General features: G+C 35.6%; 1 protein-coding gene across 1 annotated transcript; it reads right to left on the bottom strand.

The window, feature by feature from the left end:
* Positions 1-1,457: 1,457 nt before the first annotated feature.
* On the bottom strand, positions 1,458-23,509 carry LOC115416787 (zinc finger DHHC-type palmitoyltransferase 13). Its single transcript, XM_030130671.1, has 17 exons — positions 23,470-23,509; positions 18,398-18,621; positions 13,254-13,376; positions 12,955-13,032; positions 11,532-11,676; positions 11,365-11,429; positions 10,341-10,503; positions 9,656-9,781; positions 9,442-9,575; positions 8,651-8,751; positions 7,080-7,204; positions 6,933-6,995; positions 5,327-5,420; positions 4,933-5,016; positions 4,145-4,302; positions 3,645-3,742; positions 1,458-2,029 (listed from the first exon to the last, which is right to left on the bottom strand). Exons 1-17 carry the CDS (start codon positions 23,491-23,493, stop codon positions 1,897-1,899), a joined length of 1,938 nt encoding a protein of 645 aa, XP_029986531.1. The 5' UTR covers positions 23,494-23,509; the 3' UTR covers positions 1,458-1,896.
* Between the last annotated feature and the right edge of the window lie 1,865 nt (positions 23,510-25,374).

Genomic DNA, 25,374 nt, shown 5'->3' with positions numbered 1-25,374 from the left:
CTTTTATTCTTGATATAGTATTTTATTTTATAGTTTTTTTATTGGTCTGTCTTCTTTCTGTAGCACTTTGACATTTCGCCGAATGAAAAGTGCTTTATAAATGCAATTTATTATTATTATTATTATTATAATTATCATTAAGTGTAAATCTGCAGAAAATGGAAATACAGAACCAAAGTATATATAGTACAGAGTAAAAGTAATTTTTACATTTCATCACTATGTTTTCTGCATCACTGTTTTATGATTTAAAGATGTTCATTGGTAAATCTACAGTTCAGTGGCAGAAACACAAATTTACTCTTAAATGCGAATTATTTGCCAATAAAAAGTCTCTGAAACTTATGAAACTGATGAACTATTAGTTTCTATCCAAATGTTTTTCTTCAATTTGTGCAAAAAAACCTGAGTGTAAATGGTTAAAACAGCATTAATGTTAAATTATTCAGGTCATCAGGACCCGAATCAACACTTCAGATTTTGTTATTGTATAAATAGTGTATACACTATATAGACAAAAGTATGTGGACACGTTGAATTCAGGTGTTTCTTTTATAACAGGGGTCTGGGATACAAAACAATAATGACCAATGTTATAATATAGTTTTATATTTGGATAAATATCAGTGCATTGGTTAGTTTGGTTTCAGTAGTTGTGCTTCCAAAATGCCTCAGAGATGGTTTTTACTTAATTTCTTTTTTTTTTATCCATGCCTACGATTTTAAATGTTCTTCCTCTAAATTTCTAAAATATATTTCATGCTCTGACTGTTAATATTTATTTTCTACCAAAACTAACCATCTACTTTCATCACATCTCACTGAGGAAGAAAAATCTCCCATTAAACTTCAAGGAAATATTGATGTTTATAACAATATAGACAAAAGTAATGGGACACATCATGTCTATAGATGTAAGATGTCCTATTCATGATGACTTAAGATAAAAAACATCAATATTTCCTTAACGTTCGTGAAGAAAGTAGATGGTTAGTTATGGTAGAAAATTATCATTTAGTCAGAGCATGAACAATATTTTTGAAATTTAGAGGAAGAACATTTAAAATTCTAGTCATGGATAAAAAAAAATAAAATAAAATCAATGTTGAGAGAAATTAAGTAAAAACCATCATTCAATATTTATCCCAAATATAAAACTATGACATTAGACATTATTGTTTTGTAGAAACACCTGAATTCAACGTGTCCACATACTTTTGTCCATATAGTGTATCTCTTCATTTGTCAAATGCTCAATATTAGATGGAAATATTCACATTTTCTTTTGCTAATTTTCTGAAAATTCATTACAAATTGCATATGTTTGGGTGGAAACCTGATCACAAATATGGATCTATCAAATATGTGTGAGAAGAAATATGTTAATAAGTGATAAAACCAAACAATACTGACCCCGTGTTGGCTGTTTCTGCTGTGATTTAACCCACACAGAGGCATTTTAAGGCACAGGCACAACATAGTTTTATTTAAGTATAGTGGTCATTCATTATTAAACGCATGCAACTCTTACAAAAGTCATAAAACCAACTGTGCATGTACAAAGATCCCTTTTCCCTCAAGAACCGATGTTAAAAATAGGCTTGACTCATATAAAACAATCAAAACTTCAGTTAAATTTAGGCCTTTAAGGTTCTATAAATTGACAGGTGAGTTTTCATCTCAGTTCTTGTGGTCAAGTATAAGGCAGCAGCAATCGAACAGCAGCCGGATCCAAACGCATCTACACCCAATTCTGGGAGGGTTTTTTTAAAAATTATTTTTACTGGTTTCTTCTTTTCCCTTCACAAGGACCCAGGCGCTAAAAAAATAAATAAATACACTTTGTGCTTTTGGTCCGCTGAACCGAGGAAAAGCCTGAGCGAGGAGCGGCGGCGGTCACACCATGTCGGGGTGTCCGAACGCGTCACGGCCTGGAGGAAACTGCTGCGTCCAGTCGATGATGGCGGGTTTGAAGAGACCGCAACAACGAAGGTGGAAGAAGGACACCAGGTTCCTGACCACGCCAAGACTGAGGACGGCACACAACCAGGGTTAGATCAACAACAGGAAACAAAAACCAGGAACAAGTCAATGGAAACACATGACGCTTTTAGGCATAAAGGGTTTAAAGGGCTCATATCTATGTAAACCCACTTTTCTTAGCCTGTGGTTCATTTCTTTGTGTATTTGGACCCTAACAGTTCATACAGTTTGAATTTGAACCCTCCAGGTGCTGCAAAATTATCTTTATATTCATTTGGGCAAAAATCTAGTGGATTTCTACCACCTGTTTAAATTCCTTCTTAATTTGTTACATTTTATAACTAGTTACGTCACGACATTTGCACATATAAGGTCAAGACTTCCGACGAACATTTCTCCAAGTACGACATAATTGTTTGTCAGCAGTAGCGGTTGTAGTAAAAACTGAAAATATGTCCAAACTTCGAGCCGATTACCTAAAATGCTCAGTTGTTGATTGTATTAATGAACACAAGTGGCTGAACGGGACAGAGCAGCACGGTCAACAACCTGGAGGGGGCGGGGTCTAAAGTGGCTCATGTGCATTTAAAGGGCCAGTGCTCTAAACCACCTCTCTGGTGTCATTAGTCAGAAATAGGGTTGAAGATGGACCTGTGGAGTTGAATGAATGAAGAATTCAGACCCAAGCAGAGCATTTACAGTTTATGGAGACCACAGGGAAATGTTGGAAAATGAAGAATTCCATTTAAAAAAGAAAAGCTAAATATCCCTCCTTTAAGGTCAGAATTTACATGGTTCTATGTCATATTTATACTTTAAAACAGGGCTGTCAAACTCATTTTAGTTCAGGTCAGAAAAATAATAACAGTGACAAAAGCAAAATTACATAATGAAAATGTTTACATTTACAAACTATCCTTTCACATCTAATGTGAATAATCTAAATAACCCCAAACAACCTGAAATTTCTCAAGAAAAATAAGTGCAATTTTACTATCACGTCTGTTACTAAATGTTTTGCGTATTTGTTGATCCACTGTAATCTGTGCAGTTGTGTTAATAAGCTGAGACGTGATATTGTAGAAATTGTTTTTATTTTAGTTCCAAACCCCAAACCTTTAACAATATTATACTTGTTACCTTTTTGTCACATTGTATCTAATGCACATGTATAAATGATAAGTTGAGGCATAATATTGTTAAAATTGCACTTATTTTCCTTACAAAGTTTCATTTTTTTCCCAGGTTATTCACATCTTTTTTGTGGAAGGATAGTTTGTTTTCATATTTTCACAATTTAATGTTTTTTTGGGCATTATTTGTAGGTTATTATGCTATTATTTTCCAACCTGAAATTTCTTAAGAAAAATAAGTGCAATTTTACTATTACGTCTGTTACTAAATGTTTTGTGTATTTGTAGAACCACTGTGATCTGTACGTTATATGAGAAGCAGACACATGATATTGTTAAAATTGCATTTCTACTTTTTTGCACCAAAACAAAGAGAAAAATATGTAGTTTTATTTATTGGTTATTATGCTGTTATTTTACCGGTCCGGCTGAATGTGAAACCTGAACTAAAATGAGTTTGACATGAGTTTTAGTTTGAAGAAGAAACTTTGATGATTCCATAAAACAGATGTGTGGATTTGAACTCACTTGTACTGATTTTGCCTCAAAGACACTGTCTGACGCATCTTCCTCTGATGGGCTGATAGACTGGTTATCTCCGCTGTGGTGAGACCCACGAAGGAAATCTAAACAAACAAAACACATCAGTACAAATAACAACAACAATCAGACACCACCAAAACCAAACCACCATCAGTGGGATGTGTTTAGATTTAATAAGATAAGATAAGATAAGATAAGATAAGATAAGATAAGATAAGATAAGATAAGATAAGACAAGACTTTACTGATCCCACCATGGGGAAATTTAACAGTTTACAGCAGCAAAATGCGACACACCTGTGCAAAAGAAAAGGCAGGTAGAAATAAACATTCTTAAAGTATAAAAATTTAAGTATAAAGTTTCAAGATATTTACATATTTACATAGTGATTGCACATATACATGATGTGACATGGGGGTGGTGGAGGGTCAGTAAATCGACACAGACTCATATGGACGTGCTGGTTAATGTAGCATCCACTCACCTGGTAAAGCTGCACCACCAGGGTCAACCCAGACCAGCAGGTGTGGTAGAAGGTCAGCAGGAAGACGGCGAGCACCCAGGGAGAACAGCTGACCAGAGCCGAGACCACGCCCCACAGGCCCTGATCCGCATAATGAAACTCACAGTGAGTGGACCAGTCTGTGGAAAGTACACACAACATCCATGTTAGGCTGCGTCAGCTCACACTGAATATGTGTGTGTGTCTTATCTACATGTTTTACTTTTACTGAAATTAAACATTCAGACAAAATATTGAACAATTCGATCAGGGTTTATGTTCCATACAAGCGCCGAAAAATGGAGTTATTCATGTCGAAAACACTTTATTTTCTAAGCACAAAACAACCAAAACAACTTGTATTAACCCTTTAAGACTCCCATTACAACATACATACATTTCTTTATGTTGTTTTTGTAATAAAAGTGTCAGAAAATGTCTTTTTTGCCAATACATTAGCACCTTTTTTCAGACAGAACTTAACTTTCAGTGTCAGGTCATTAATTATCATTATTATATGTAATAAATGCTTAAAACAATGTGTTATAGATAAAAAAAAAAAAATCATATTTATTATAAGAAACAACTGTAAATGTGCAAAACGACCCTTTATGAGATTATAGAAATTAACTTTCAACTATTTTACTTGTGCTCAAACATGTTTTTTCCAGATTACTGGCTTCGTGTTGTCCTATAGACAGCATTAGTCTGGCATCGTAACAATGATGAACCCCGACCGAGAAACACCAACCATTTGCTGTGAAACTCACATATAATAGAACCGTAAAACATCCAGGCTCCCATCAGCATGAAGGAGATGAGGAAGAGGATGAAGAAGTGATGGTTCCTCGCACCTGGAGGAGAATAGGTCACAAAGAACACATCAACAGGACATCATCTGTCAAACACTCACAGTTTAACTAGTACGTACATAGGTGTGTTTTATCTGTTTTCATCTCGGTACAAAAGTAATCTGAGACACTATGGATATTATTGATGGTCAGTAGACCTCTGGGTGCAGGATTAGAACCCAAATTGAGGCTTATTCCCTCTGAAAATCAGCTGCATGACCCAGCTTTAAACAACAGGTAAGAACAAGGGAAACCGTTGAATATGAATTAAACAGTGGATGGTTCAGGTCACTGGTTCTGTTCGAGTTCGTACCGATGCATCCATTGATCCAGACGGAGTGGTGGTCGTACTTCGCCACACAGGCGTCACAGCTGAAGCAGTGGTAGGTTCTCATGGGTTTCTTTATCTGTGAATAGAATAGAATAGAATAGAATAGAATAGAATAGAGTAGACTTTGTCATTGTGTGTATGATGAAATTAGAAGTACTACTCCAGTCAGCGCGACAATATTAATAATAAAAAAAAAAAAAAACAATACTTCAGAAAATAAGAATTAAAGTGAATACAAAATGACAAAAATGAAAAAATAAGCTAAGAAAATAGAAAATAAAATTTTACAAAAGTAAAATAAGAAGCTAAAAGTAGAATAAAAATAAAAAATAGACATAAAATATGAATAGACACAATATGAACAATATTAACAGTATGTATACAGTCGCGGAAAAAATTATTAGACTACCCTTGTTTTCTTCAATTTCTTGTTCATTTTAATGCCTGGTCCAACTAAAGGTACATTTGTTTGGACAAATATAATGATAACAACAAAAATAGCTCATAATAATTTAATTTCAGAGCTGATATCTATCTATTTTCCATGTTTTCTTGATAATAACCAAAATCACTTCAGTTCTTACATCAATATCTATGTCATTGTACTGACAAAACCAGTGCTTTTAGACATTCCATGTTTTCTTTTTTGTCTGTTTTGGTCACATGATACACACAGGAGTTAGTACTGGATTGCATAACCATTGTTTTTGATGACTTTTGATGGTCTATTAATTTTTTCCACGACTGTATGTATAAACTATATGAACAATATTATATGTACAGGGTGGGGAAGCAAAATTTACAATATTTTGAGGCAGGGATTGAAAGACAGTGTATGACCAATTAGTTTATTGAAAGTCATGAGAATTTATTTGCCACAAGAAAATTTACATAATAGAAAATGTTTTTATTCTATGTGTCCTCCTTCTTTCTCAATAACTGCCTTCACACGCTTCCTGAAACTTGCGCAAGTGTTCCTCAAATATTCGGGTGACAACTTCTCCCATTCTTCTTTAATAGTATCTTCCAGACTTTCTCGTAATAGTTTTGCTCATAGTCATTCTCTTCTTTACATCATAAACAGTCTTTATGGACACTCCAACTATTTTTGAAATCTCCTTTGGTGTGACGAGTGCATTCAGTAAATCACACACTCTTTGACGTTTGCTTTCCTGATTACTCATATGGGCAAAAGTTTCTGAAAAGGTATGGATAATAGTGTTAGGTATGATTATGACATCATTATATGTTTGGTTTCAAAACAATTGACAAAGTGCCTGCTGAGAAAAAAGAACTAAATGTTCATCGTAAATTTTGTTTCCCCACCCTGTATATGTATGAAGTGAAGTCTATATAAAAATAGTGGATTTATGTTTGGATCCATATTGAATAAATATTCTATTGTTATTGCAAGAACGGAAGATTATTGCATGACTTATTGCAAATAATTAACATTATAGAGGGTTATTGCACACTTTTGGAAGTGGTTGCATAAGAGTGAAGCATCAATAACAGAAAAAAATAAACATAAAATAAATAAAGGTGTGGTTGTTTTCTCTGTCTTGTTGGAACTAAGTAGAGGTCTCACCATGCAGGAGGTGCAGAATATTCTGGGGTCCAGACAACCGGCTTCAGCCAAAACCAACACATTCTGATAAAAACACAAACAGACTCTGATCAGCTGTTGACAAACACTTCACACATAACATGAGAGTCCATTTAACAGAACTCCCACCATCTTCTTCTCCTCCTCAGTGGCTTTAACGAAGCCTGGGTCGGTTCTGCAGGACCGGAGGTAGTAGTACAGCAGAGCCGTGGTGTTCAGGGTGAACAGAACCTGGACAGTGGCACTGGGGCCATGTGGGGTCAAAGGTTAAGGAGCAGATAGTTCAAAATAAACATGTGCAGCTGTTAAACAATGATGTCAGCCTGACGTTCTATGATGGAAATGACCACATGAATAATAACCCTCAGACACAGAGAATACCCACTGTGGTTCAGGGTTCAATTACTAACCCTACTCACATAATTTATAAAGTAAGGGGAGTTTCTCAGCTTTCCAGTGGTATCACATTATTATTATTATTATTTACATACTTATAATATTTATCACTTATATGTTGTCGCTACAACTACTATTACTATTACTACTATCACTTCATTATAATAATAATAATTATTATTATTATCATTATTTCTGCTATCACGTGCCCATATGGCTGTGACTCTGCAGCACAAAAACACATCAGGGTCATACGATGAAGAACACTATATGGACAAAAGTATGTGGACATGCTGAATTCAGGTGTTTCTTTTCTAACAGGGGTCTGGGATACAAAACAATAATGACTTATGTCAGAATATAGTTTTATATTGGGATAAATATTACTGTATTGCACTGAGGTTTCTAAACTATATGGACAAAAATACTGGGACACATCATGTCTACAGCTGTAAGATGTCCTGTTCATGAGGATTTTAGATAAAAACATCAATATTTCCTTAAAGTTTAATGGCAGATTTTTCTTCCTCAGTGAGATGTGAAGAAAGGAGATGGTTAGCTGTGGTAGAAAAGTATTATTTACAGTCAGAACATGACAAATATTTTAGAAACTTAGAGGTAGAACATTTAATATCATAGTAATGGATAAAAAAAACCCCAAACAAAATCAATGTTGAGAGAAATTCAGTAAAAACCACCTCTGAGGTATTTTAGAAGCAAATATAATTTAAGCCAAACTAACCAATGATATTTATCCCAATATAAAACTATATTCTGACATTAGTCCTTATTGTTTTGTATCCCAGACCCCTGTTAGAAAAGAAACACCTGAATTCAACGTGTCCAAATACTTTTGTCCATATAGTGTATTATTATTATTATTATTATTATTATTGTTATTATTATTAATAGATTTTATTTATAATGCACGTTTCATTCAAAGAATGTCAGCGTGCTACAGCAGAAAAGGTCAGATTAAAAAAATATCATAACATTGTGACACAGATACGTTTTCAGTTTAGCTTTAAAAGAGTCCAAGCTTGTGTTTCTCAGCTCCACAGGGAGACTGTTTTATTACACTACAAATAAAGCAGGATGAATCCAAAGCTGCTTTTCTGTCCTTGTTTGTCCTTGGTGTCCTTCACACAGTGATACGTTGAAGACTCTGAGCTGCATCTCAAGTATGTACATTAAAATTAATCATGTCACAGACCTGTCTCCACTCTACTTTACTCATTTAACAGTGTTCGACCCTGGCGTCCTGACAGCGTGTTTGATTTCCAGTGTTGGTTGTTAAAGGATATCAGGCAGGAACCAGAGGAACCAGGTGACGAGCATCCAGAAGATGGAGGCCATCAGAGCCGAGGCCGGGAGGAGAGTCTGAAAGACCGGACTCGGGAAATTCCTGTAGAAAAAAACACTTCTGTTAAAGTATTAGTTCAGGGATTTTCTGCATTTGACATCATCATTAAATAATCCTCTACACATTTGTTGCTTCATGCACAATGAACAGCTTTGGAAATAGTATAATTATAATATACTATAATTACAAGCATCACAAAATTGGGGCAGGACAATATGAGCTCAGCTTCTTCCTATTCCTTTTTCAGACAAAAATAATTGTTAAAGAGCCACAATGAAATTGCTATACATTCGTGTGATATTTATTTTCTTTTTTGGCTGATTTATTTTGATATATTGGAGTGTCCTTTTAAATTTGGAATTTCTTTTGCCACCTCATGTTCGAAATAAAGTCTATCTTTATCTATACATCTATAAGGACCATTATAAGTAAAGGCACATTTTTAATATTTCAAAAATTCGTCAAAAATTTAAAAATCGAAATTTACGAAAACTGTGAACACACTTTGGAGATATTGTCCCAAGGAAGCTACATAAAAAATTTGAAATGAATCTGACCAGTAGTTTTGGGGGAAGAAGATAAAAAAAAAGACATAAGATGATTGTAATATATTTAAAAAATATTAACCAACTTTTGTATTTCTGTTCTGCAAACTGACAACAAAAAGCTTGAAGGACGTATGACTAAATAACAAAAGGCTCCTTTGTATGAATCTGTGAACGGTGTGGTCACCTTGAGGCGAGGTTGACGACTCCGATCACACAGGCCAATAGGATGCCTTTAAGTAACCACGATTCTGAGTTCATGTCTACGATCGCTCCTACGCTCCCAAACAAGGCGGTGCAGATGATGACCTGCAGAAAGGTCTGGAAGGACACCAACAGAACGACGTCAGATGAGACAAACCGTTAAAAAACAGAAGGTTTTCAGTGTTTGGAGACAGTACCATGTATCTGTTGACGATTCTCAGGCAGTGGGAGTTGGAACGAATCCTCTCCTGTTTGATATGGTTCAGCATGTGGATGAGGAGTGGACTGTGGACCTGGTGAGCCAGGTCAATGGGGGTGTGGCCCTGGGGGCGGAGCATAAAAAATACCGCTAATTAACACAGGACAACAAAAAGTATTTATATTTGTCCTCCGATTACATTAGATTGGACTAGATTAGATTACATTACATTACTTTAGACTGGGTTAGATTAGATTAGATTATTATTTGTCTCTGTATTTAGATCCAATCTGATATATGTGAAGTATGAACAGCAGGAAAAACAGCTTCTATAAACCACAGTGGTTGTATTTAGTGTGACCTCCCTTTCCACTTGACATGTCTTTAACCCTTTTGTTTAGACAATATGACATTTATGCTTCTTCTTATAGTTTTTCCTTATCCCAAGTGAATGCGCCGTACAATACAAACACGTGAGGGGGTTAATTTCCAAATCACCAGACATCTACAGGTTCTACTCATCCCATGGGAACAGCATGTCTGATGCACAATTCATACTTTCAGCTGATTTTATACCATTGAAAACATAATTATAAACATTCTATTAAATTTGCACAGGTAGATTTTCCTAACTATTACACCCCCGTCCTTCAGACATGACTCAGTGAGTTTTCTCTTCTCACGTTGATGTTTTCTGTGTCCACACTGGCACCGGCCTCCAGCAGGATGTGGGCAGAGTCGATGTTTCCTGCCAGTACAGCACAGTGCAGCGGAGTGTTCCTGTTCACTTTGTCTACGGCGCTCACAGACGCATTATTTTTGATTAGAAAGTTAGTGGGTTCAGGCCTAGAAAGGAAAGAAAACACACAAGCGCACAGATGGGGCCAGTCAGATTAGGAGTCACCTGGTTTTATTCAAAAATCAAAATCTTACCAAGTGCATTTTTCTCTTTTCGAGTCAAAATATCTCATCACACTTAAAATAAGACATAATTACCAAAAGAGTAACTTTTCAGTGAGATATAAGAACTTATTTTTAGACGACAGATCTGGAAAATCTTATTTCAAGAAATCTTACCAAGATAATTTTCACTTGTTCCATTGGCAGATTTTTTTTTGCTTGAATTAAGCAACAAAAAAATCTTGAATTAAGTAAAAAAATCTGCCAATGGAACAAGTGAAAATTATCTTGGTAGATTTCTTGAAATAAGATATTATGAAGATATAAGTTATTATGGGATGTTATTAACTTTTCTAAGTTGCTGTTTGCTGATCCATGGTTCAGACTAAACTGTGACATTTCTGACCTTGTTCAATTCCAAGCAGATCTTTAGTTCAGCTACTGACAACACAAACTGAACAGAAAACAGAGGTGATTTGTGGTTTTACTGTGGCTGTTTTCAGTCTAAAAACCGAGCTAAGCTAACAGAGCTATAATGTAAACTATTAGCTGACGCAGCACATGAAGATAATTAGACACAGTGTTATTTTGAGTTTTAGTTCGAAGAAGAAAACTTGATGACACCATAATACAAATGTGAGGAAACAATGAGTTTTATACTTCATTCAGTGACTGATACAGTCTGTGGATACACGGGTTGATTCGTTAGAGGTTTTGATCCTAAGTGTGTTCTGGTGCCAGACTGACCCCTGCTGGTCAGAGTAGCTTTACTGTCTTAGTTAATATGTGAAGGAGTAAAAATCTTACCCAATTATCTTCTGGGCTGCTAACATTAGTGGTGTCTGTCCATTGCAGTCGGGTGCATCTACTTCCTGGAGACAAAGAGTCATGTCAGGGAAGGGCACGTCCAACAAAACGCATTTAGAACAACCCGGAATATAAAAGAAGGAGGAAAAGGTCAAAGTTCAGCAGACCTGTCCCTTCGCCATCAGATAAGCTGCGATGGCCATGTGTTGGAAGAGGATGGCGAGGTGGAGAGCGCGGTAACCTTCTCCATCTGCTATGGAGGGATCTGCACCGTACCTCATCAGCTGGATCACCATGGGGAGGTGGCCCTGCCTGTACAGCACAGGTATTACACTTCACAAACGCATATTTTTACTGTTTTTATTTAGTGTCAGTGTTAGTTTGAGATATTATGAGAAAGGTCATAATGTACAGACGCTCAAAAAGGTCAGATGAAATAACGGGTGGCATCAAAAGTGATTAAAAAGCCACTATTTATAAGGAGCTGAATCAAAAAAAAAGTAAGATATTCTCCACTAGCTAATTAAGTTTCAGAAAAACACAGAAAGGGCAGCAGTTAATGGTTGATGGTGAAAACTCTGGACTTTAACCCTATTATGACTCCTATTATAAGAGGCCTAGATTTGTTCATGTTTTTTTTTTTTGCAATAAAAGTGTCACAAAATGTCTTTTATGCTAATTGTTTGGCGCCTTTTTCAAAGAAGAACTTAACTTTCAATATCTAGATATTAATTATCATTATTATATGTAATAAATGCTTAAAACAGTGTGTTATAGTAAAAAAAACAAAAACAAAACCACACTTAAATTTTTTTTTACATATTTATTTGAAAAACAACTACTAATGTTCACAATGAAGCTTTATGAGATTATAGAAATAAACTTTCAAATATTTTCCATGTTAGTTTGTCTAGATCATTCTGTGTCCGTGTACTTCTTCTTATTTTTAGTTCTTTCTAGTCATTTTTATCCTGTTTGATAGTCTGTGTTCACTTTCTGTCTAGCTGTAAACAGAGCCCCACATTTCACTCACAAAAACATCCACCATCTGATTCTTTTACAGACAGTGTATCTCTTTCTGCCCTGGCTAGCTGTTTGCATATAGATTTGTATATATTGTATTTAAATATACCTACATTTATATAATATTTACAGCTAAAATACAACTATCACTGAGCTATACAAACTGGAAAAATACAGACAAAAACAAAGAAAAAAGGTGAAAAAAAGCTCCAGCAAAACTCGACAAAAACACAGCAAAACACACTAGTAGAACACTCCAAAACAGCACTATCACTACTATATACAATTATTTACTAGAATTCACCACAAAAACACACATAAAACCTCTTTAAAATGCTGTTAAAAGTACTAAGTGTCTCTCACCGACTGCATCTGCTGCTGTCTACCTAATCAAAAGTGATGGATCTCAGGTTTCAGATGCCGTTTGAATTTCATCACTAGTGAGAACGGTTCAGGAGTTACTGTAATTAATGTCATAAAATGTAAAATGTGTTGCCCGATACACACATGGTCTTAAAAGGGTTAAATAATCAGTGACCTGTTGTGTTGTTGTGGTCATGTGTTCACCTTATGGCCCAGTGGAGTGGAGTGGAGTTCAGGTCTCCTCCGAGCTGGTCGACGATCGCTCCTTTAGAAATATAATACCTGACAGACACGAGGAAAGGGGAATTTGAGCATTTATGTAGTTACTGTACAGCGTTTAACAATAAAAATGCAAATCAGATCCCATTTTATGTCCAATTCTTGTAGAAAATTAGGACACAAAGGGTTCACTGAAGCCCATGTGTGTTCTACAGTCTGTAAATAATGTAATCTTTTATCTTTCTGATGCTTGTGTTCATGTTTCTACAGGACGTGGTTCTTACTTGACCAGCTCTGCTCGGTTGTTAATGGCCGCCCAGTGCAGTAATGTGACGTTTTCTTTGTCCGGTTGTCTGACATCGTATCCTGCTTCAACCAATTCCTTACATCGTTCCAAGATTCCAAACCTGAGGAGATCATACAGAGAAAAAACACCTGAAAAATGTACTAACAGAGTAAAAATACTGCATTATTTTACTTCAGTGGAGTTTTCAGACATCTGTGTTTGTGCAGTTACTCTTCAGATAACTTCTCTTTCTTCCTTTTCACACTAAGATCTGCACTTTCTACTTCTTTTATTTCATGTCTTTAATTTTAATGCATTTGAGAGGAATTGGACATTATTTCTTATTGTATATCATTGTGCATCTCTGGTTTCAATCTGAGTGTATGCAACTACAGCAAAAATAAAGGGTGAATCCATTGGTGACTGGTTTCATATGCTTTGAACCCTTTAGGTGCCAAAGTTTTTTTCAAAAAAAAATTCAATTTTGATATCAAGTTTTCAAAAAGCTGTATCTTGGAAGTGTTTAGAAATAAAGTCATACTGTAAAAGAGGAAAATATTGGGTATGACCCAAAGTTTATGATGGGAGTTTTAACATACAGTCGCGGAAAAATCATTAGACCATCAAAAGTCATCAAAAACAATGGTTATGCAATCCAGTACTAACTCCTGTGTGTATCATGTGACTAAAACAGACAAAAAAGAAAACATGGAATGTCTAAAAGCACTGTTTTTGTCAGTACAATGCCACAGATATTGATGTAAGAACTGAAGTGATTTTGGTTATTATCAAGAAAACATGGAAAATGGATAGATATCAGCAGATAAATTAAACTACTACGAGCTATTTTTGTTGTTATCATTATATTTGTCCAAACAAATGTAACTTTAGTTGGACCAGGCATTAAAATGAACTAGAAATTGAAGAAAACAAGGGGTGGTCTAATATTTTTACTGCGACTGTATTTACATGAAAGTTTTATTTGTGTGTGTTTTGTCATCTTATCCTTAAAGTAAATTTACTTAAAAATTAGTAGAAAGTAAAATGCAAAAAGTTTTAGGAGTTTTTTAGTCAAACAGCAGAGTAAACAAATCTGTCCTTATCTATCCAAACTAAACTAAACTAGAAGCACTCGGAGAGCGCAGACCTCCACCAAGGCTGATCAGTGGGCCCCCCCGCCCCCGAATACCACCAAAATTTAATCATTTCTTCCTTATCCCATTTCCAACAAACCCTGAAAATTTCATCCAAATCTGTCCATAACTTTTTGAGTTATGTTGCACACTAACGATCAGTGGCCCCCCACCCCCCCGTGGGCCCCCCCACCCCCGATCACCACCAAAATTTAATCATTTCTTCCTTATCCCATTTCCAACAAACCCTGAAAATTTCATCCAAATCTGTCCATAACTTTTTGAGTTATGTTGCACACTATCGGACAGACAAACAGACAGACAAACAAACAAACAAACCCTGGCAAAAACATAACCTCCTTGGCGGAGGTAATAAACTTTACTTGCTAAACCAGCTCAGGACCACACCTTTAAACTGGATTTTCTTCTTCACTTTGAATAGAAACATGCCCTGAAATGGTGTTAGGATTGAAGGGGCACATATCCATCATCTATTGGTGGGAGGTGGTAACAAGGTTTGGTAACTATGTTCTGTTTCATACAGTTATGTTGCTTGTTGCAATATTGTGACTTTGGCGCTTATAGGGGTTAATATTTTATACTTTGAGGACATTTCAGAAGCTGGTCTAGGTACAAGAGTAAACTATGTGGAGTCCACTCCTCTGTTTGACTAAGTGCAAAAAACAGCCCTTTTACCATGATATAAGAAACATGAGTACAGTTTCCTCCTCTGCAGTTAAAGCAGTACTCAGCTGTGTACACATGGTTTCCTCTGTAGTATTAGAGGGTGTGATGGTTGATCAGATAGGAGCGCCGATATACGTCTTTGTTCCTGCTTTTCAGGAAGAGCGACCTTTGCTCTGCTCGAAATTCAAATAAGCCGCAGGTTTAGCTAGTTTTGCCCATTCTGAAACCAAACATTCGTTATTTACCACCATAAAAAATAAGAAAACATAGTTCAGTTAAAAAAACTCATCTATAGAGTTTAGTATGTCAGAGGGAAATCCTGTCAAATAGAGAAAGTAGACGTTATTTTCAGGTTGCTTCATAGCGGTTATGTTCTAAAGCACAAAAACCACACTGCTGTATAACTCTATAGCAGAACTGTCAAAGTCATTTATAGTTAAGGTTCCATATTCAGCCCAATATTATCTCAAGTGGGCCGGACCAATAAAATAACAGCATAATAACCTATAAATAATAACTACAAATTTTTCCTCTTTGTTTTAGTGCAAAAAGTAAAAGTGCAATTTTAACAATAATATTTCTCTGCTTCTCATTATAACTTATGGATCACAGTGGATCTACAAACACACAAAACATTTAGTAACAGACGTAATAGTTAGTAAAATTGCACTTATTTTCTTAAGAAATTTCAGGTTAGAAAATAAAAGCATAATAACCTACAAATAATGCCCAAAAAAACATTAAATTGTGAAAACATGAAAACAAACTATCACTCCACAAAAAAAGATGTGAATAACCTGGAAAAAAAATGAAAATTTGTAAGAAAAATAAGTGCAATTTTAACAATATTATGCCTCAACTTATCATTTATACATGTACATTACACACAATGTTACACAAACATTTGGTAACAGGTATAATATTGTTAAAGGTTTGGACTTTGGAACTAAAATAAGAACAATTTCTACAATATCACGTCTCAGCTTATTATTAACACAACTTACAGATCACAGTGGATCTACAAATATGCAAAACATTTAGTAACAGACATAATAGTAAAATTACACTTAGTTTTCCTAAGAAATTTCAGGTCGCTAAATAACAGCATAATAAAATATAAATAATGAACAAAAAACAAAATGATGAAAATATGAAAACAAATTATCCTTTCACAAAAGATGTGAATAACCTGGAAAAATATATAATTTTATAAGAAAAATAAGTGCAATTTTAACAAAATTACACCTCAACTTATCATTTATACATGTGCATTACATATAATGTTACACAAACATTTGGTAACAAGTATAATATTGTTAAAGATTTGGAGTTTGGAACTAAAATAAGAACAATTTCTACAATATCACGTCTCATCTTATTCTTAACACAACTTACAGATCACAGTGGATCTACAAACACAAAAAACATTTAGTAACAGGCAGAATATTGTTAAAATTGCACTTAATTTTCTTTAGACATTTGATTTTGTTCAGGTTATTCACATTTTATTGTCAAAGGATAGTTTGTAAACGTACATTTTTTTTTTCACATTAAACTAAGAAGAAAATTTGGAGTCATTATTTCGAAATTATTATGTCATTATTTTTCTTGCGATTGCATTGATCTGTATGTAGAACCTGAACTAAAACCAGTTTAACATCCTTGACTGTTAATATCTTCAGTGTAATTTTTGTACTTTGCAAGCTCATCCCGTGGGCCGGACTGGAAGCTTTGGTGGGCCAGTTTTAGCCCGTAGGCTGCATGTCTGATACCCCTGCTTTAAGATAAGATAAAATAAGATAAGATAAGATAAGATAAGATATACTTTTATTAGTCCCACAAGGGGAAATTCCAGGTTTAGTATCATACATCATGTCGTCTTATTTAATTCCCACCTTTTGTATTTACTTTCCCCACAGTGGTGCTCAGATGCCCACTTGTGAACAGACTGGACGTAGTATTAAGTATTAAGTCCTGTTTCCTTTCCATGTGTTGCAGTTGTGTTACTGTTGTCCACTCCACATCCTCATAACATGTCTACATGTGGAAATGTGTGATGTTCTGCTCTTTTTCTGAACTGTGGCTTCATGCTAATTTGTGCTGTTTTGCAAATGTGTTCTTAACAGTAGAGCAGAATGAGTCAGCGCCTCTTCAGTTTTATATTGTTCTTCTTGCACAACATGACCACTATTACTGTAAAATACAAGCAGAAGGAAGGGTTTTATTCACTTGTGATGTTTTTAGCTCTGTACTTCAGTGGTATCCTTTACTGTGACCTCTATCTAACTAGTACATAAGAGCAGGTGTTTTTTCCCAGGGCTGGAAAACGTTGCAATAAACTCAATGCCCTTGTTTTAACCCCTAAAAACTGAGTGCTACTTTAGTGGCAGTTCCCAAAGGAAGTTTTCACTATATCACCATTTATTATATTATCCTCTGTATTTTATGTTTTTTTTCCTAGTGAATATCATGTATTTTCCAATACTTAATGATCTGAATGAACTGATTATGTAGATGTTCATAAATGCTCAGGTTATCGTTGAGGGTTATGATATCAGAAACAGAGAAAACTAAAGAAAAAGTGCCTTTTTCAACAAAATATTTCAGTAACTGAACATAAATCAAGTGTCTCCATCCACTGTCAATTATCAAACTCCATGAGTTTTACTGGTGAATCAATATTTCCTTTTTTCTTGTTCATTTCATTGATTATTTTGGCTGTTATTTGTTAATTTTGTTGCCCATTTTATTATTTTTTCCTCAGTTTTGTTCAGATTGTGACATTTTTTTCATGCTGCTTATTTGCTAATTTTTGTTCATTTTATTCATTACTTTGGCTGTTTTTGTTCATTTTGTTGCTTATTTTGTTCTTTTGTATTTTATTTTAGTTCATTTCTTGCTTGTTTTTTCAAATTTTTTATAATTTTGTAGGTTTTTTTATTAATTTTTGTTCATTTTATCCACTGTCATTGATCCAACTCCATGGGTTTCACTGGTGAATCAATGTTGTAGAAGATGACGGTGTTTCCATGGTAACTACGGAGCATCTGAACATCCAGATTTGTCATATCTGATGACCAGGAAAAGATGAATTACTGTATTTTACACCAATTATTTCCATGTATTGATAGGTTCAGTGGATCAACAGGTATTAAACAGTTTAGATCAGGTTGCCAGCGGATGTTTGAGTCTTTATGGGTTAATTGATTCATCAGTTTTCCTAATAACAGCCACTGCTGTTAGGGTGTCACAATTTGTAATTAAAGTGTGACTAAAGGTTGTATTGAATGCTGGGACATTGGCGAGACACTCGTCCACTCACTGCGTTGCCTTGATGATGTCCCAGCTGCTGCTGTCGTCCATGTGTGAGCGTTTCTTCGGCTGCTGACAAGGGTCCATTATCTGGTCGGAGCTTTTCCCAAACTGTCCGTGAAAGGCGGGCATGAAGCCGAGCCCCATGCCCCCGAACGCCGCCGCTCTCGGCCCGTGACTGTGGGAGTGACCACCATGACCATGATGACAGCTGTCGCCCATGTGGCTGTGACTCTGCAGCACAAAAACACATCAGGGTCATACGATGACGTACACTATGCGGACAAAAGTATTGGGACACGTTTAATTCAGGTTTTACTCATACATCATTAAATAAATATCACTGAAAGGCATTAATGTTTATAAACTATATGGACAAAAATATTGGGACACATCATGGGTACAGCTGTAAGATGTCCTGTTCATGATGATTTGAAACATAAATATCAATATTTACCTGGAGTTTAATGTGAAGAAAGGAGATGGTTAGTTGTGGTACAAAATTATCGTTTACTACCTCATTACCTTCACTGTTCCGAAAACGTATCATACCAAAATTTTTCTGTACCGTTACACCCCTATCATTTACAGTCAGAGCATGAAAAATATTTTCTAAGTTTAGAGGTAGAACATTTAAAATCATCGTCATGGATTAAAAAAAAAAAAAAGTGAATGAAAGTATGTGATAGGCCTAATTGGTGTTTCTTGTTTTGTTTCTTGCAGCTCAGATTCAATCCTCTGTAGCTTTTCTGCACTTCTATCAATTGCAGTTACTTTATTCTACATAAAAATGCACAGATGAAGAGCTGTGAACACAGTTCTAAAGATATTCTGACTGTGTAGAGGATGAAATATGTAAATTATGTGGGAAAGTGTTATTGCTCATAATAGATAAGAAAAAATAACGCTGTAATAATTATTAATAATTATGGCATTTTACAGAGAGTTTTCACATTCAATGGCTCAAACTTACAGATTTGTAATATTAACACTGTTAGCACATGTTGCAAGGCTAGTGAGTTTATTTCAGTCCATTTATAGTGGTATTTCAGCATCTGTTTGTGCTTAAGTGTTCAAATTTAACATAAATTTGCTGAGTTTGTGTAATGTGTATTTTTGCTGCTGCTGCTGCTGCTGTTGATGTGAAAGGACTAAGAGTTTAATTTACAGACACTTTAGAGTTATCCTGATAAAACTCTAATGGGACACATTTTTCCAAGACAGTCTGGGTAATTAATAGAGAAACTACAGCGGTATGTTGAGGAAAATGTGGACTAGTGTTGACTCCATCTAGATATGGTCAATACTGTAATAGAGTTGGTTTGAAATGATGCATAAATGCAGACTTTCTAGTCAGATTCAACAACACAGAGCATCACAAACAGCATAAGCCTCCAGAAATGAGAGAAAAGTTGAAGAGAATTATAGTTGGGTAGAAATTGGCGATCAGGCTACAAGACCAACCAGTGTGTTTTTCTGAACACATAACGAACCAATGACATCAAACGTATTGTTCTACATCAGACAAACTGGAGCTTTGGATGCCCAAGTCACTGTAGACTGTATACACATGTAAACTGTGTTCAGACTCATAGATTGATGCTGTGTATGATTTCTTTTTTCAACCACAGAAGACTGATCTGGGGCCTGTTTTGTTCAGAAATCCATGCTGAGTGATGAAGTGAGGCTAGACCTAATCAATTCTCTACATCCTGGTTTCATGTGTTCCATTTTAAACCACAGTGGAAGTAGTTCTGGTCAATCTGCACAGCTTTCCACAAAACACCACACAGGTCGATCACAGATTTACTGAATCTGAACTGGAAAAGAGTTGCATCACATATTTCACACCCGACAAGTAACGGCCATTAATGGGCGTATGAGGAAGTGAAGTATAGAAAGAAACATTAAAGAAGAAGAGCTGCAAGAAGAAACATGACAGGGAATAGCAGAATGAATGTACAGTATAAATCACTATGTTTCACTTGGCATGTCTAATGATCTCAACAACAGCAGACTTCAGAAAAACAATATAACAGTAAAACTCTAACACGGATCATCCTAAAATACAGTCAGCTCATTGAATAGTAATTGAATGGCAATAGTATTTTAATGGTGGCTGGGAGAAAATAAAACAAACAGAAATAGATAAGAACATGAGACAAATAAAACAGTAATGTATGTGGCAGCACTGAACCTGACTCACATCAAACTTCAGCCAGGTTATCTGTAAAATCCCTGCTTAATCTAGTGTCCCTAAAGTCTGGACACATAGACAAAAATAAAGATTTTCAAGAAACAAAAATTTCATCAACATTTTATTAAATTGGAATATTAACAAATAACATCTTCAGTATGATTTCCTCATCATTACCTCCGCCAAGGAGGTTATGTTTTTGCCAGGGTTTGTTTGTTTGTTTGTCTGTTTGTTTGTCTGTCCGTTAGTGTGCAACATAACTCAAAAAGTTATGGACAGATTTGGATGAAATTTTCAGGGTTTGTTGGAAATGGGATAAGGAAGAAATGATTAAATTTTGGTGGTGATCGGGGGTGGGGGGGGCCCACGGGGGGGGGCCACTGATCAGCCTTGGCAGAGGTCTGCGCTCTCCGAGTGCTTCTAGTTTGTAATGCAAAGGTTGATGCGCTTTGCAAGATTCTTTGTGAACTCAATGGAATAACTGCACACTGCCTTTGATTGTAGCACATTCACTCTTTATCCGTTCAATCAAGTGTGTTCCATCAGTGATTTTCATTGAGTGCACATTCTCCTTTAACACACCCCAGAAAAAGAAGTCAAGGGGGTTAAGGTCTGGTGAATGAGGAGACCACTCCACATAACCACATCTTCCAGTCCAGTTAGGGAAATTGTCATTCAGCCAATCTTTTACCACCAAAGTGAAATGGGTGAAAAATATACAGTAGTTTATGAGATTTCCTATGTGTTCACACTTTGAGGGACACCCTATACTATCATGGTTTTGCTCTGCCATTGCAGGACTCAATCTGGGCACTGCCAAGGCCAAATGAACGTAAAATCAATGTCGGGAGCATCAAAATAACAAAAATTACTTTCCCCATCTCTGGTGGCTGTAGGTTCTCCACAGCAAAGATATTTAGTTTTGTTTTTTAAGCTTTTTAAATGTTGTTTAGATCATATCTGGTCCAGATTTTCTGCATTTTTCTGTGGATATAATCATAATAACCTGACTCTAACCTGGGAGGCAGATGTTACTGTCTAAAGTGGAGGAGTTGAAGTAGGATGGAGGGACGGATGGAGCTGGAGATCAACAAGAGGATCAGGGCAGCGTCGGCAGCGATGCGTCTGCTGCAGAGGTCTGTTGTGGAGAAGATGGAGCTGAGCCAAAAAGCAAAGCTCTCAAGTTACAGCTCAGTCCACATTCCTTCCCTCAGCTATTGTCACAAATTACAGCTAGTGACCGAAAGACACAAGGACACAATGGTGGAAATGGGTTCACTCTGCAGGGTGAGGAGTTTGGCCATCCTGGGGGGACAGAATAGACCACCATGCTGCTGTTGGTGCTGGTTTTACTACTGTTTTACTGTCTTTTTATTATTTTGCTGCACCTTTAGCCATAAATAATTTTGTTGTAGGAAACTGCAATGATAATGAAGTTCCTTATGTCCTAGAGTCCCTGGGCCTAAAAATCAGCCGGAGCCAGATGAGGTAGTTTGGACATCTGCTCAGGATGGTTCCTGGATGCCTCCCAGGTGAGGTGTTTTGGGTGTGTCCAACCTGAGAAAGGCCTCAAGGCAGACCCAGGGAAGACCAGAGGAATTCCATGTCTCAGGTAGAATAGGAACACCTCAGTGTCCCCCCAGAGGAGACAGAGGAGGTGACTGGGAACCTGGATAAGAGGTGGAACATAAATGGGTTTTCATATTTTAAAAAAAAAAAAAAAAAAAAAAAAAAAGTACATATATGTGTTGGTGTATATTTATATGTGTGAGTGTATATATAGATATTTTATTTTTATTCACTATTGTGAACATGGGCAATTGCATATTTTTATGAGTGGGTGTACATACAGGTGTGGAAATATGTATATAGTTATTAAGTATAGATGGGTATATTTGTTTATTTGTTTAGTAATACTTTGTAAAATCTCCTTCAATTAAATAAAAGTCTTTTAAAAAAAACAAACAAACAAAAGATACATGGGTGGGTGGGGTGACGAATGGATGGATTCACAATAACTGTTCATAATAGTGATAGGCTATAATTTGTCAAAAATGTAAAAATTTCTCATGAGACGACCCAAAATCCACAGCACATGCATCTAAAAATATCAACATCACCGAAAACCCCTGTAAACCCAGAGAAAACACTGAATCATCTTAATTTTTCTGAAACAGGAATCAATAAATAATCAAATCCATACCACCACTGCCCATCTTGTATTATACAGTTATCAGTATACCTTACACGAGATGGTATTTAAAGTTTTCCATATTTTCAACATGTTCTCCCTCAAGTGAAACAGCCTCTTAATTAAGCAGTGATTTAAAGAACCCACATTAATCCATGTGGTGTTCATTAGTTTCAGAATAAGCAGATGGCAGATGTAAACTTCGGTCTGTTATGAGTAAACACAACTGATTATAGGTGAACATGTGCAGATGATAGTTTTCCAGCTGGTTGTTATCTAATAAAAATGAAAGTCAAATCCTTTCATAGTTATTTTTCCGGTACGTGTCATCTTTGGCTGTTACTCATCATTTACGGTTCGTTAGCTGTCAGTGCATCGACTCCCTTCAATCTAGAAAATAAATTCACACCTAAAGCTAAGTGCTGACACAAAGACAACCGTTAAAGAGGATTAACCAGACTAACTACCGCTGTTAACTAACTCAGGTAACTAGCTAACTGACAGCTGTAATGTGTCCGCGTACCTCCGGACAGGTAACCAACAGCCAAGCTAGCACTTTACAGCTAATGCTAACAGTTTGCCACCGGAACAGAGGTTAAGGAGAACATCTGGACGTCCGACAGCTGTCCGTCCAGCCACGGTAAGTCACACAGGTGCAAAAAAATAAGCCTTTAACGAACAGAAACACACTCACGGTGCTGTCTTCAGTCCAGTCCATTTTGTTGTGGAGGAAAGAAAAGGAAAGACCGGAAATGACGTCAACGCGATGCTCGCCTGTCAAAATAAAAGCACCGAAGAGGTTAACTCAAACTTCAGGATAAAAGCTCCATGTGCATTGTGAAAACATCAAGTTTAGGTTTTAATGAATAAAACAATTTTTAAAAAGAATACAAGAAATATTACAATGAGGAGCTTCAAATGACATAATAACAGATAAGATAAGATTAAAACTTAATTCATCACATACAGTTACACACAGTACAATGCATAGTGGAATGTATTTTTCTACCTGTAGCCAATATTAAAATAGAAAAAAAGACATGCAGCAAATAAGATAAAAAAAAAAACATATATGTGCATATAAATATAAATGTATTTATTATTTATAATTAACCTTTATTTTACCAAGAAAAGAATGACTTCTTGAGGTAAAAAAAAATTATTTTGCAAAAGTGTCCTGACTAAGACAGTAGCAGTAGAAATTATCAGCCATACAAAAACGTACATAGTGAAACTCAGTGCTAAAATCATACATAAAACATACTAAAAACATACACATAGAACACACCAATAATTTGAAAGGTACTTAAAGTATACAGCAATGTTCCTTGAATGCATCTCAAAGCAGAAAGTAATTCAATCAAATACAAAAACATCCATATTCAGATTTTGTCCTTGAAATAATAATATAAAATGAATAATTGTATAAATAAAAAAAGTAGCTCTTGTATGCACTATTAATTTACAGTATTACAGATATGGTGGCAGGTGCATGTTTTTCCTTGTAGTAGACCTACTAAAGCTCAGTGTTGGGCTTAGGGGTAAAAACTTTTCTTCAGTCTCTCAGTTTTTGTTCTTTGTTAGAGGTGTGCTTTAAATTTATTTTAAAGATATTCAATTTCTCTACTAGTTTTTTTATTTGTATTATTATTGATTCTGCCAGTTTGTTTTTTTATTCTTTTATTTTGGTTTTAATTATTCTTCTGTACTGCTCTTTGGTCGACTACAGCTGTTTTAAAGTGCTTTACAAATAAAGCCTGATTGGATTAGTGTCTTCTTTTAGTTCATATCACAAATGCATAAGTGGCCTTGATTTAGTATATATGTGTGAAAGGGTTTTATGAGACTAAAAATACTAAACCACTCCTCCTCCCCCTTTGTGCATCTCCATTCATGTGTCCTCTTCCTTCATCTTCTACCTTCACGTCCTCCTTCACCACATCCATTAATCTCCTCTTTGTTCTTCTTCTTTGCTTCCTGCCTGGTAGAGAACATCTTTATCATCCTTCTACCAATGTATTCACTATCCCTCCTCTGCACATGTCCCAACCAGACTAAAAATGTAAAACAGCGAGGCAAAAAAAAAAAAGGTAATAAATTAAGTAAAGCAAAATAACAGCAATAATCCTGCAGATGTGTTCCTGTCACAGACACTAAATGGTACTATTCAAAGTGTTTAACACATTAGAATCTGTGATAAATCATAAACACATCTGTGACTGCAGGAAATCTGGGCCTAACAATTTGTTTAATATTGTCAGTTCTGATTTGAGTTTAACCCATAAAGACCCAGTGCTACTTTTGTGTCAGTTCTTAATTGAATTTTTCTCTATATTTAACCATTTTTGAGTGATTTATCACCATTTACATAAATATCATCTTCTGTATTTTGCATTTTTCAATGTAAATCAGGTATTTTCCTGTACTGTATTCACTGATCACGTAGAAGCTCAGCATAAATTCAAAGCTCATTATATCAGAAACAGAAAAAAAGGGACTTTTACTGGTGAATCAATGCTACAGAAGATGACGGTGTTTCCACGGTAACTACGGAGCCTCTGAACGCCCAAATGGGTCATATATGATGACCATGAAATGA

This window comes from Sphaeramia orbicularis, chromosome 3, assembly GCF_902148855.1.
Source record: "Sphaeramia orbicularis chromosome 3, fSphaOr1.1, whole genome shotgun sequence".
NCBI classification, from domain to species: Eukaryota; Metazoa; Chordata; class Actinopteri; order Kurtiformes; family Apogonidae; genus Sphaeramia; species Sphaeramia orbicularis.
This window is presented reverse-complemented; position numbering and strand designations above follow the sequence as displayed.